We start from the raw sequence: 13,254 nt of genomic DNA on the forward strand, positions 1-13,254 counted from the left end.
GGATGTCCTTTCTCCTTGGCTCGCCTGTGAAATTCCCATCAACTGCAACAGCAACTGTAAGCGTAGCTGCGCCGTGGGGTTGTGTTCAGTTAATTTACAAATCTCTTTCCATGAAGCATCTTAAAGGAATTTCATAACACATTAAAAAACACATATAAAAACAATTACACATATTAAAAAACAATTTGCGATCCATTAAAGATACTGACTGGTTATCAGCCAAGTTCAGATCAGAATATTAGGAAGCTTATAGAACCCACAAAACAAGTGAGATTCTTCCTATGAGCTGAACAAACATTTATATTGCTTTATGGGTGCTGTTCTGAGCTATACGGACTCACAAATAATTATGCTGAGCAAAAGCTTTAAAAAAACCAGTAGGGAGCAGATCATTCTGGATGAGAACATTTCATGTATCCCAGGAGGTGCTAAATATTCTCTAAAATGAAGAGGAGGCTAGTTTACATTGAGGTGGGTAACTTGTGGCCCTTCAGAGGTTGTTGGGTTCTCATTTCCCTCAGTACCCCAGCCAGTATGGTCAGTAGTCAGGGATGCTGGGAGTTGTCATCTGAAGGGCAACAGATTCCACCCCCCTTTACACTGCTTTTATTTTAAGCAGCTGCCGGTGAAGAAGAGCTCCATTTAACAAGAAAGCACTGCAGCCAGCATTTGGGTGGTCCCATGATAGTTCCTTGACTTGTTTGCTGCGGTCTTTCAGTCATTCCCAGTCATTCCCTCTTGTGCTGTCCCCAGCGTAGGGATGACTTCTTCTTTTTTAGCATGACCCAGAATTTCCTTGTCTGCGAGAAAACCCCTGCCAACAGGATGACTGTGTGACCTTCTGATCTTTTCCCTACAGCTTGCCAAGATGGCCTGAACTTTAGCAGTCCCCACTCCTAACTACTGTCAGTTCAGGGTGGGGAACAAATGGGTTCTCCCATCAGTATTTGTTTGTGTGTGTGTGTGTTTGTACACACACACATGCATTTACATGCAAGGGTGGGTGTGGGAAGAGAAACAGCTTCCCTACTGTCTAGTCATAACAGCAATGGACTTTTACCTGCTGATCCTGCAAACTTTGGATTCAGGCTAGAGAGGCATGGCTGTGGTAGGGTTACTTACCGGGTCCTTCTGCACCCTGAGAGCCACCACTGCAGGCCATCCCATCTCACCTTAGAAACTCAACTAACTACAACTGCTTAAATTCATTCTACAAGGAGGAAGGCTGGAAGTTGCTTTATACTGAGTCCATATAGATTAATATTGTCCACACTGAGTGGCAGCAGCTCTCCCGGGTTTCAGGCAAGGGTATCTCCCAACTCTACTGATATGTGAGTGTTTAATTCTTCACATTGCTGTCCAGTCTCAAGGGTTAAAAATGAGACCCACAAGCTTTTCTCTTGTCCTCTGGCCTGTTGTGACAGCAATGTGCCATTGGGTCATTGCTCATAAGGACTGAGAGGCAACTCTCCCCTTTCTTCCCCCCCACCCCAGACTTGTTTTTCTGGCTAGCTGGTGCCCCCCCCCCCCACAGCATGAATGCTTTGCTTGCACCTCAAGCAGCTGCAGGGGGGAGTGTATGATGGGGCCAGACAGCAGCCTCTTGAGGCTTTTGGGTCCGGCCAGCTGCACACACTGTGCCACCAGGGGGCTCCCAACACTGGCAATTACAGGAGCATTTCTGCACAGGCTGCAGCTGCTCTGCCTTCCTCTCGTGGCTGAAATGTCAGCCCCTGGTCTGTAGTCTGCACTCGTCAGCCTTGGCACTCTCCAGCTAGGGCTAGGCTCTGAGTCTCAAGTAAGAGACCCTCTGGAATGCCAAGGGGGCACTCTCGCCTCCTTGTCCAGTGCAAGCTCCCAAGGTGGGGAGGGGAGGAGAGTGGCTGTTTGAACCAGTGGTAGCCAAAGTGGTGTTGTTTGGCTCCAGTTCTGGTCACCCCCAGCAGCCACCATAGCCAGTGGTCAGGCATGATGGGAGTTGGAGTCCAGCAGTATCTGGAGGGCACTACATTGAGCTGCCTGTATTCTAGCCTTTGTTTGGATGGGAAGGGACTGCTATCACCCTATGAGCCAGCAGGTTTGCTTCCCAGGGTTCTTTGTGGGAATCCAGGGCTCTTCATCTATTTTCAAATGAGGTTTCAATGTAGGCCATAGATATGCCCTTTGCCCTCTTGTTCCTTTGGCAGTCTTGTGCTTGTATAAAGGGTGGAACCAGCAATGGAGCCTCCTGTGTAAAGTGGAGGGGTTAAAAGGGCACAGTTGGGTGCCATTGTCACTTTCCCTGGCACGCAAGTAGATCTGGCTACCCCAAAATCCCTATCAGGCTAGCCTGGGGCAGGCGTCACCCACCATTCCAGCCGAGGAGCAGCTACTGAACTTCCTCCACTTCCTCCCTCCAGTGGTGTCAGCAAAGCCCAAGGCACAGGGGCGCCAGGCTCGGATCACCTGCTTCGTGGAGGTGACGGCCGATGGGCTCACCAGTGAGACCAAGAAGACAGCAAAGCGGATTGGGAGCTCTGAGCTGCTCTGGAACGAGAATCTTGTGCTGTAAGAATTTGGGGCTCTAGGGAATTGGGGTGTGTGTGTGTGTGTGTGTGAAACCGAGCTGGGGCAGGCCCTGGCGTTGCCCAGGTGGGTCTGCTCTGGCCCAAAGGGCTTGCCCAGGCTAGCAGCTGTGTAGGAGCAAAAGTGGTGGGATGGGCCTTAGGCTCTGTGGCCGCGGCAGCTGCTCTTTCCACGGTGAAGCAGGAGCCCTTGCAAGGGATGCATCTGCATGTTATCAGCTGTGTTTCCAAACAAGGGAAGGCCCTTGGCTCCCCCTGACTTGTCATCTTAAGCCTGTTTGCTGAAATGACTAGGCCTTGAAAGGCCTCTCACTGGGGCCTGGGATGACCTAGTTTGCTCTTCTTATGTTTGGGAAGCCTAATGACGGGTGGAGAGCACTCACATTCTTTTCATTTATTTCTGCAGAGCCCCCTTTTCACCTTTTAACGTTTAGTTTTGTCCCCAAATTGGCTTTTACTGAACGTCCCTCATGCTTGGCACAAGGCGAACTTGATCCCACCACCTCACCAACCTGTCTTCTTTTGCACCCTCTTCCTCCCCCAACCCCGCTGCAGGAATGTCACCTCACAAAGCCACCTTGACGTGAAACTCTGGAGCTACCACACCCTGCGGAATGAGTTGCTGGGAACAGCCTCCATCAGTCTCCCCAGTGCACTGAAGCAGAGCAAAGGGAAAGGTATGTCCCATGGTAGAGACTCTCCACAGCTCCCTCCGCTGGTCTGTCCTCCTGTTTGGGCATCACCAGGTTTTCTGCGTCCTCTGGCAGGGGGAAATAAGGCATACCTGGTGGAGGAAATGCTCTGGCCTTGGCAGAAGACAAGGCCTCATTGTGAGTGGCTGGGAGGCCTGTCAGGCGCACAGGGCTGCTGCTGCTGGTGTGTCTGATGGAGGCCACCCCTTCACCAGCCAGGAAAGCAGAGCAGCCCGCCCAGCAACACGAGGCCCTTGGCTGTCTGCTGCCATTTGTGGTTGCTGGAGTGGCCCGTGGCGGCAGCCGCTGCTGCTGCTGCTACATAAAGGCCTCTATTCAGGGGGCTCCCGGCAGGGAAAGGCTCTCTCCGTCTCCTTCAGCCCAAACTGCTCCCCTGCCCCCACCATGGCCCCCGCCTCACAGAATACAGACCTCGTATTGAGAGGTGCCGGGCCTGGAGATAGCAGATGGAGGTGGGGGCAATGTCAGAGCAACAGCCCACTACTTTTCTGGGGCAGTCTCTTCTCCCTGGGCTTAGGCCTGATGGCCTGGTCCACTAGCTTTGAGATGTCTAGGCCTTGGTGAGCAGGCTTTGACTGGAGGTGAGTGGAGAGAGACCCCCTGCTCTGGGTCAAGAAAATGAGCGAAGGCTTACCTGCACCTTCCCTTGCAGTGTCAGAGCTCCTTGTCGCACTGGTGCCTCAGAGCAAAAGGTGGCAAGGGCTTCATGGTTGCTGGAAGTGGCTTTTGTGTGTGCGGGGGGGGGGTTAACACCGGGGCTGCCCTTTTGGGGCCTTGTGGTGTGGTTGGAGGGCGAGTGTTTGAGATCCTGCCTGGCGGGCCTGAGTCGCCCTCCCGCCCTCTCCTCGCCCACCTGAGCTGCTCCTCTTCCTCCTTGTATGCCGGACACAATGCTCCTTTCATGAGGCAAGGCGTAGTTTTGGGCGGCAAATGGAAAAGGCTCCGCTCGGTACCAAAAAGGATGGAATTTTCCCTGGCACTGGCTGCGAGGGGAGGCTTCTTAAAGCGACAGCACAGCCACTGCCGGTGAGTGTCAGAAGATCAGGCTTTCTTTCTCCCTGTGGCTCTGAGGCAAGGGCTGCTCGCTGTGGTTGTTTTCCTGGATGAATTGCATAAGAACATAGGAAAGGCTCTGCAGGATCAGGCCAGTGGCCCATCTAGTCCAGCACTCTGTTCTCGCAGTGGACGACCAGATGCCTGTGGGAAACCTGAGCAAAAGAGCACTCTCCTCTCCTGTGGTTTCCCACAGTGGATATTCAGAAGTTACTGCCTCTGATGGTGAAGGCAGAACATGGTCATTATGGCTAAGAGCTCTTGATAGCCTTGTCCCCCATGGATTTGTGTAACTCTCTTTTAAAGCCACCTGAGTTGTTGGCCATCACTACCTCTTGTGGGAGTGAGTTCCATAGTTTAAAGATGTGCTGTGCGAAGGAGTAGTGTCTTTTTCTGTCCTGAATCTTCATTCCACTTCATTAGATGTGCTCGATTTCAAGTGCTATGAAAGAAGGACTTCTCTGTCCACTTTCTCCATGCCATGCATAACTCCATATTCTTCTACCATCCCTTTCTTGCCTTTTCTCTAAACCAAAAAGTCCCAAACGTTGTAACCTTTCCCCATAGGGCTGTTGCTCCATCCCTTTGATCGTTTTGCCTTTTCCAACTCCGCCATATCTTTCTTGAGGAGAGGAAGTGACTCCAGGTAGAGCAGATTGACAGCTGGCACTGAGAATGGCCGCTCTCACTTCTCCTTGCCATGGGTGTGGGTGTCTGCTCCCCGTCAGCCTTCCATTGAGCAAGCACCCAAAGACAACACCCTCCCTTCCTCTATGGGCTGGGCAGGAGAGAAAGGGCAGCCCTTGTGAGCTGCTGATCTAAAGAGTGGGGAGGGGGGTCCTATTGGTTTAATTTCTATCCTGCCTCATTGCTAGGGCTCTGCACCCATTTCAGGATATGCAATGCACAGCTAATGAGAAAGCAATACTCTGAGATCTCTGCAAAACCACCTACAATGGCCACCTGGTTCTACCAACAAGCATCTCAGATCCAAATGCCTTTCTCTGTGATGCTCTGGCTGGGGGTGGATACGGTCTTGAAGGCACAAGATGGGGGATTCATGTGGCTCATCTCTCAGGCGCTGAGGACTGCTGGCTTGTGTGTCCTCCTTCTGAGGAGCTGAGAGTGGAGGCTTCCTCCCTGTGAAGTAGCATCATTGAGAGGCCTACCTGAGGCTGCCCAATGAGCCTCAGGGCTGAAGAATGATTTGAACTGGCCTTGCTGGGCTGCACTGAGAGAGGAGGAAGCCGCAACTCCTTCCTGGCACTTTGCCAGCTGCCTTTAGGCCTCCTGGAGTGGATGGATGGGCACATCTGAAGTTTTCTTGGGATCTCCAGCTGGGTCAGCAGCCTTTGCGTGCCCTGAAGATCCCTGCATGTTCCTTGAGCATCTTCTGTCCTTGTCCCAAGGGTGCATGCTGCACCAGAATGGCAGTGGTGGGGTGGGGAGTTCTTCCCAGCCTAGCTGTGCTCCTTGGACATCTGCTGCAGAAGCGCTCTGCCAGAACCAACGTTTTGGCCAGGCAGCCCCCGCAGAGCTCCAGTAGGAGAGGCTGTTTGGGGAGATGGAGGGTGGGGTGCAAATTAATTCAATAAGAGCCAGCCGGCTACTGCCTTGGCTGCAGCAGCTCCCAGTCCCTCATTGGATGCATCGATTGCAGCTCCAGATTCCCACCCACCCGCAAGGGACTCTTTGTTCTCAAGCCTGTTCTGGGCACAGGTTTACAACCCCCCCCCAACCTGGAGGCTGATCCCATTTCTACTGTGTGAGTGCAGCAGCTTCCTTCGTATGTCCTCTCGCCTGCCAGCCAGGCAGGGAATGGGGCCTTCCGCCAAGGCTCTTGAGGCAGCCAGCATCTGAATCAAGGCCGGACCCAGAGCAGGGGGTGTGGCTCAGAAGAAATCTCTCTCTGTGTGTAAAAACAAATCCTCATGTGGCTGCACCAATTGAGTGTGAAAACAAGGGGCTTGGAGCCTTTCGGGCTGCAGTGTGCAAACAACACCTCCCCCTGCCCCTACAATCATCACCCTTGTTCTCAGGTTGCATCAAGAGGTTCTTGTTTAGGGAGCCCCCTTCTCCCCCACCCCCAATGCTTTTACAGCTCCTGCAAAGGTCTGTGACTTTGCTTCTCATTCTGCCTGGCCCCAGGCAGGGATGCTGGAGCTGCAGCCACAAAGAAGTCATTCAGAAGGAAGCCAGCCCTGATTTCTGCTCCACACAAAGTAGTAGCAGGATCCAAGGAGGAAGTTGTAAGGATGGATGGATGGGCTCCTCGTTGGAAAGCCAACCTCAAAGACGGCTTCACTGAACTGTGGCCAGGCCGATGCTGGGAAAGAGTTGTGTGGGCAACCATGTTTTGGGGTCCCACGTCCTGCTTTGCCCCTTCCTCTGGCTATCCCTCTAATAGTAGCGCCTCTCCTTGCAAGCCAGCTGGCAAAGCTTGTTCTGCTGGGTGTACAAGGCTTCTTCCAGAAAGGTGCCTTGCATCTCAGCAATTGTCCTCTTTAAACCCTCGAGTGTCCTTGACTAGCCTGGAGGGCTCTTTCCCCTTCTCTACCAGAACTCCCTCCCAACCTTCTATTCTCATTGACAGACTGCTAGCATGTAGGCTAAATGAAGCTACTGCTTGGTGGATTTGTACCCAGTAGGGGCATATGGAAGGTCCCTGGTGTCTACAACACCCTAGAGAACCATGGCCAATCAGTGTAGACAATCCTGAACTCCACAAACCAACTTTCTCTGCCCTCTTTCCCTCATCAGACAGCTTTCTCTGACCCTATTTCTCCCTATGTGTTCCTGTGCACCCAACCAGAGAAGCGCTCCCCTTATTGGTTAGAGTGGTGCTTTTCCCTTGGCGACTGCTATACTGTAGGGAGCCACTGGCTGAAAGGCTCTGCCAGAGAAAAAAGGGGCCTCCCCTTCTTCCTTTCTAGGAAAAAGAGGCAGGAACTCTGGGGTCGCATCCCTTGCTTTTGCTGGGAAAGCTCTTAGACCCCAAGCCTGTGCAAACTGACAAGGATTGCCTTGGCCAGAGAGCCTTTGGCCTTCATTCGATTGGCCACCATCTTGATTTGATTTTTTATATTTCTATGCCACTTTTCATTCAAATGATTCCCAAAGTGGCTTACAAACAATAAGCAATTAGAACATGATAGAACATATTAAACATCACAATTCAGGCTCCCTCTGTTCCCTGAGGGCTCCCTGCTCCTGGTGCCCAGAAGGTGGAGGCGGAGCTCTCTTCTTCCTTTCCCCTCTGCATCGCTTCTCATCCATGTTAAGCCTTGGGCTGCTTTCCTCTTTGCTGTCTTGTTCACATCGCTCCAGGCATGTCCACCCTGGGGCACTGGGGAGCCTGTCCAGCAGCTGGAACTTCCTTCCTTTTTCCTTCCCTTCCTTGCTCCTGCTCCTACTGGCCTGACTGCTGGAAAGCGCAGGTCCTTCTCATGTCCTGGCTAGGAATTCCCTGCCAAACGGGAGCGCTGAGGCTCCAAGCGGTGCAGCGGAGGTAGTGAACTGAGGAGGCCTTATGTAAGGCTGGGGCAGCCCCTTCCCCCAAATGATAACAGCCCGTCCCCCCTGCACACAAGCTGGCTTTGTGTGCGGCCGCAGAGGGACCCTCGGCTGCTGCAACAGCAAGGTCCCTTTATGTGTGCCTGGGCCATGGGCCGTGGTGGAGGGGCCCGGGCGTGTTTATTTTCTTAAAGAAAGCAGAGGGAGGGGAAAGTGGTGTTCACTGCCCTGCCTGGAGACACAGGCACCTTGTCTCTGCCAGGGGACAAAAGGGCTCTGTGCAGCCTGCAGCAGGAGCAGAGGGCTGCCAAGGTGGGGCAGCGGGGAGAGAAAGGGGCGAGGACAGGCTCCCTGCATCACCAAAGGCATGCTGGTGGCCCCTTGGCTGGGCCTGGCTCCTTGTGGGTCTTCCTAAGGGGAGATGGAAGGCCAAACCCTCCTGCTCCTCTGGCTCAAAACCTCCCCCTCCCTGACTCTGCTGTGCTGCACTTCACACACCAGGAGCTGCCGCCCCACTGCGGACAGAGAGGCTGGAGCCCCGTGTGCAGCTGGTGAAAGGGAGGCCCCCAGGCAGCTCAGGTGTGAACTTTGGGGGCCTGCCCAAGGCGCCTGGCCCTCTCTCTCCAGGGGCCGAACATCAGTTGCTCTTTGTCTTCTTGCCCTGGGTGCTGGGGAGGAGGAGGGGCCCAGGTCACCTTGATGCCAGCCTCCTCTCGGGGCATTTGTGCTCATCACCTTCCTTTTCAGCCAGCATGAGGAGACTGAGGCTCTGAGGGCAGATTTGGGCCTAAGAAATGTTCTGGGGAGTAAGCGCAGCTGCAGCAGCAGGAAAGGTGTTGGGCCTGAAGTGGGCGGCCCTGAGCCTGACTGTTCTGCTGAGCATCTTTTGGGCAGAGCAGCGATATAGGTTCAGCTCCCTCACATTGGAAAGCCTTTAATGTCACAGAGGAGAGTTCCCTGTGCTGCTCCCTGGCTACAGAGATGGTTCTGTCATCCAGGGTGGGGAGCAAGGCACTCAGCATACACTCCTGCCCTCCCCCACCCCCAACATTACAGTTCCCTGCTGAGGGGCTAAGCTCCAACTCTGCCACTGGAGGAATGGTGTGATTAAAGTGTTGGGGGTGAGGCTAGCTAGGGCTGGAGTGCTAGGGAGGTCTAGGGAACGAGGCTGCCCGACTGCCCCCACTTATGGGCCTGTGTCCACCAGGGCCACTCTCCCGGTGTAATGGCTTTCCCGCCTCTTGTCACTCTCTGTACCTCACAGCAGAAAACAAGCAGCTGACCTTGAACCTGCAGATGGAGAACAAAGGCTGCCTTGTCTCTGGTGGGGAGCTGACCATTTTCCTGGATGGGCCCAGTGTTGATGTGGGAAGCTTGCCTAACGGCAACATCGTGACGGAGGGTGAGTGTGGCAGGGTGGGGTGGGGGAGCCGCCTGCCACTAGGGTCCTGGGCAGCCAGCGGGGCCTTTGATGGAGGTATGTCCTATGAAAGACGGGAGCTGAGGCAGACGGGTTCAAGCCGGGGGTGGGGAGGTGGGCGGGTCTGAGCCGAACCGCCCCTGTACTCTACTCCCAGCCATGTGTGGTCTGGTGGCAGGAAAGGGGAATCTCTCTGTAGCTGTGCAGAGGCAGTATTTACCGCAGCATCTCAGGTCCTTGAGCCCAGCTTAGAGAATGGGAGCAGGTTCTGAGGCTGGGGCCAGACTCTGAACTGAGCCCCACAGCAAATGTTGCTCTTCAGACCTTTAGTGCCTGAGTTGTCCTGAGCAGAATGGCGAGGAGCTCTTGTGTCCAGGGAAGTGAACCTCACCTGGCAGGCATGCAAAATGTTAATCAGGTCCTCCCATCCTGGGGAGGCCACCTCTCTTCCTTCCCAAGGTGCTGGTCTGTCTTTTCCTGCTGCCCCCCCCGGAAGGGACCCAGGGCTCCTTCTCCTCACCCATCCTAGCCAAGTCTTTCCTGAAAGTGAGAGGAACTGCCACAACACCACTGGCAGATGGAGGAGGTCCACATGGGCAAAGCTGTGTTGTGGATGTTGCCCACCAGCCTCTGCTATAGTTGTTGAATCTTCAGAGGTGGGAGGAGAGCTCAGCTCTCCAGTGGCCCCTGGGATCATCCAGCTTCATGATTCTATGAGGTTTCAAGTGTCACAATAACCTGTATCATTTGCTATGGTTTGCACCCTTCCCCGCCACCTCAGCTCCAGGTTACAGCGGCTTGTATATATACAAAGGCAGGCTTAGAACAAGCAGCTGCCTCCATCCTTGTCCAGCCATCCCTCCCCTTTCCCCACAGCTGACTGGCTGTTGCCAAGGCTTGGCTTTTGGACTGCCTGCCAGGGTCCTATTCTGACCAGTTCTTTGCTTCCTTGTTCCTTCAGGGTCCCAGGCAGCTGGGAGGGATCCCTGTGTTCTGGCCTCATCCCCAGAGAGCAGGCACCAGGCCCCCAGCACCAACTGCTTTGGCGGCAGGTCCAGGTAAGTGTTCCCCTCTGCTCTGCCGTGGCATTTTGGATGGCTGCAGGTGGCCACTCTGGAGCCTCTGATGGTCAGCACACAGGGCAGGGTAAGCCATGATGGAAAGAGACAAAGAAGAGGACAGGGAGATTGGGAGGTAAGCCAGGACAGAGGCAGGAAAGAGGCTAGAAAGGCTAGAAAGGCCTGGGTGGGCAGGGGGAGACTGGGAACTGCCTTTTTTGAGGAGTCAGGCTGGGCCATGTGCATGTGGGTCAGAGTTGGGAAGACCAGATAAGGGCTACTGCATCCCTCTGTGGCAAGAGGAGCATTTGGTAGCAGGGGAATTGCAGCTCCAGGACACGGTTGGTAGTGGGCTACATTTGGTACCCTTGCTCTCTTGCTCTAGCACCACCCATTATCTGGTGTGTGGAAAGTGCAGGCAATCATTGAGGGGTACTTTGGCTTTAGAGAAGAGTCCCCTGGAGACTGATAGTTCTCCTTCTCCTTCTAATCAGAGCCTGCTGACCCTGGCAAAAAATGCTTGCTCTGAGCAGCTGCCCAGAAAGCAGGGCAAGGGGCTTGCCAAGGGGGCTCTGCTTGGCCCTTCCTTCCACTCTCTGGCCACAGCTGTGTCGTGTTTGTGTACTGTTGCCGGTGAGGTGCTGAATTTAGCACCCCACTGGCAAGGGAACCATACTGCTTCTCCCGAGATGATGGGTGGCCAGGCAGCGTACCACCTTCCTTCACCAGGTTCCATTCTTCCCTGCATTGCAGCACTCAGCCCCATATCCAGGGAGGACTCTTCCCCAGTGTCCTTTTTCCTCTGGCTGCTTCCTTGTGCCTTCCTGGCTCTGTTTGTGCAGGGCCCCCAGAAGCCCCCGAATCCTCCACCAAAAGAAGTTTGATTCCCCTGAATAAAACATATTGGCTTCTGCAGATGGGAAGAGCTTTCAGGGAGTTGAACTTTTGGCCCTCACCAAGCTCCTGGAACGGCCCTTCCAAACAGACACAGGCATCTTCTGCAGCCTTCATGTGGTTCTGCTCAGAAGAACATCCTCAGAAGAGCCTGGCTGGTGGATCACCTAGTCCAGCATTCTGGGTTCCACAGTGGCCAATCAGCTGCCCCGCTGGAAGCCGACAAGCTGGATAGGAGGGCAAGAGCACTCACAACATTCTTGGCTTCTCCTTGATGCCATAAGGTCTAGAGACTTGCTTCTTTTTAAAAAGGGCAACGGTGTAAAGAACCTTATGCCCTGAGGGGAACAGCAAATTCTTTCAGTCCTGGCTCTGTGCAGCTGTTGGATCTAATCAGGGTGCTGGACAGATTCTGGATGAGTTCTCTGGAGCAGTGAAAACCTCAGTCTGTCCCATGATTTCTCCGTTGGACCCATGAATGGGCCATGAGCCTTCCTAGGCCTTATTTAGTCTCCCATGGAATAGGCAGCTCTTGCAAGGGAAAGTTCAAGCTGACCTTTGGATCACAAGACGCTTTGCAGGGATGGCTGAGTGATGGGCCAAGAGCGTCTGGAGCAACCTTGATTTGCATCCTGGTCTCTCCAGGCAGCTAGCTGCATGACCCACTCTAAGGGTTAAGCCTCTACTTCCAGGGGAAATACGATTATTTATTTATTTATCATCATTACTACTACTGACATTGCTGGTCAGAGGCAGGCAACAAGGAGTTTAGTTTTTGTCCCTGGCCTGTTTCTTCATTGTTCTGCAAAATTGGACCCTTGCAGGAAAACTTTGGTGCTGGGATGCCAAATTCCCTAGTGAGCCGCACTTCCCTCCCTGGATGGCTGCTTTGGGGTGAAACTGGTGTGGGTGGGATTAGAGTGGGATTTGCTTCCATAAGCAGCTGAGGAACATCTCAGGGCAATTCGCAAACAGGCTACAACAAAGGTGCCTGCTCTCTCATTTTCGTGCTGTCTCTGATCAGAGAGGTTCCAAGGTGACATGTTTGGGGTGAGTGTGTGTCATCCCCCCCCCCAGATCTGTGTGTCTTGGGAAACAGCTTCTAAAGAAAGGAGAAAAGGGGATGGGAGGGGGGACCTTGGGCTCCGTTTTCAGAAACAAACACTTGTGGCTGGTGGTCCTCTCTCCTGTTCTACCACTGCCACCACCACCTTTTGCACAGATCAGAGGAATTTCTCAGCCTTGTGTTGACTGCCTAGCACTTCCCTGGCTGAGGAGGGCTGGCAACACCACCCTGTGACCAGGATCAATCACTCGTGCCTGTTTGCAAAGTGCTTCCCTGCATTTGCACAGCAGAGATGGGCCCTCTCACTGCTGGGTCCCCTCATGGGCTGCCCCTCCTCCACTGTCTTTTTCCTGCTTCTCCTTGGGCGGGGGGATGGGGGACCTTCTCCTTGCTCTCTGCTGTCCTTGGTGTCGCCTTCCCCATTGTGCCCCCTTCCCCTTGCTACTTCCCTGAGTCCTTCTCCCAGTGGGGTTGCTCATTCCTGCCAAGGTCAGCTTGGTGCTGGTTTCCTTTCCCCCTCATGCCCTTTGCTCCTACCCCCCCCAACTGCACTTGGAGAGAAACCGGCAGGAGGGAGATGATCAGCCAGCATATCCTGGGGATCCTGTGGTTCTGGTTGGGCACTGTGGGAACAGGATGCTGGATTAGATGGGCCCTGTTTGACCTGACCCAGCTGCTGCAGGGCCTTATTTTTATCTCGCCTCCTTGACTTTGAAACAGCCTGACTCTCTGGACCCCAGGCCAGAATCTCTGGAGCTTTCTCTGCATGCGTGTTGGAAGTGGGGATTAGGGCCTATTACAGGTCGTGCCTCCCCTCTCTACCTAGGATCAGCCCTGCTCCCTGCCCCCCCATTTACTCTACTTATGGGGAAACTGCCCCATCGCCTGCTGTCCCCAGCCTGTTCCTCCCACTGGTGCTGCCTGCCCCCTTTTCCAGGCTCCTATTTTAAGCAGCTGCTGTTCCCCGTGAGCT

General features: G+C 54.0%; 2 protein-coding genes across 2 annotated transcripts in view; one reads left to right on the forward strand and one right to left on the reverse strand.

Moving 5' to 3' along the window:
• The window catches only part of NQO1 (NAD(P)H quinone dehydrogenase 1), a 178,685-nt gene that overhangs the window by 16,495 nt on the left and 148,936 nt on the right, over positions 1 to 13,254 (reverse strand). The window lies entirely within an intron of this gene.
• Positions 1 to 13,254, forward strand: part of WWP2 (WW domain containing E3 ubiquitin protein ligase 2) — a 37,894-nt gene that overhangs the window by 3,367 nt on the left and 21,273 nt on the right. The window contains exons 3-6 of the mRNA XM_053399830.1: positions 2,400 to 2,547; positions 3,120 to 3,241; positions 9,108 to 9,245; positions 10,225 to 10,321. Of these exons, the coding sequence (XP_053255805.1) occupies positions 2,400 to 2,547; positions 3,120 to 3,241; positions 9,108 to 9,245; positions 10,225 to 10,321 (505 nt within the window). The remainder of the gene's footprint in view (positions 1 to 2,399; positions 2,548 to 3,119; positions 3,242 to 9,107; positions 9,246 to 10,224; positions 10,322 to 13,254) is intronic.

This window comes from Podarcis raffonei, chromosome 8 (assembly GCF_027172205.1).
Source record: "Podarcis raffonei isolate rPodRaf1 chromosome 8, rPodRaf1.pri, whole genome shotgun sequence".
Taxonomy (NCBI): Eukaryota; Metazoa; Chordata; class Lepidosauria; order Squamata; family Lacertidae; genus Podarcis; species Podarcis raffonei.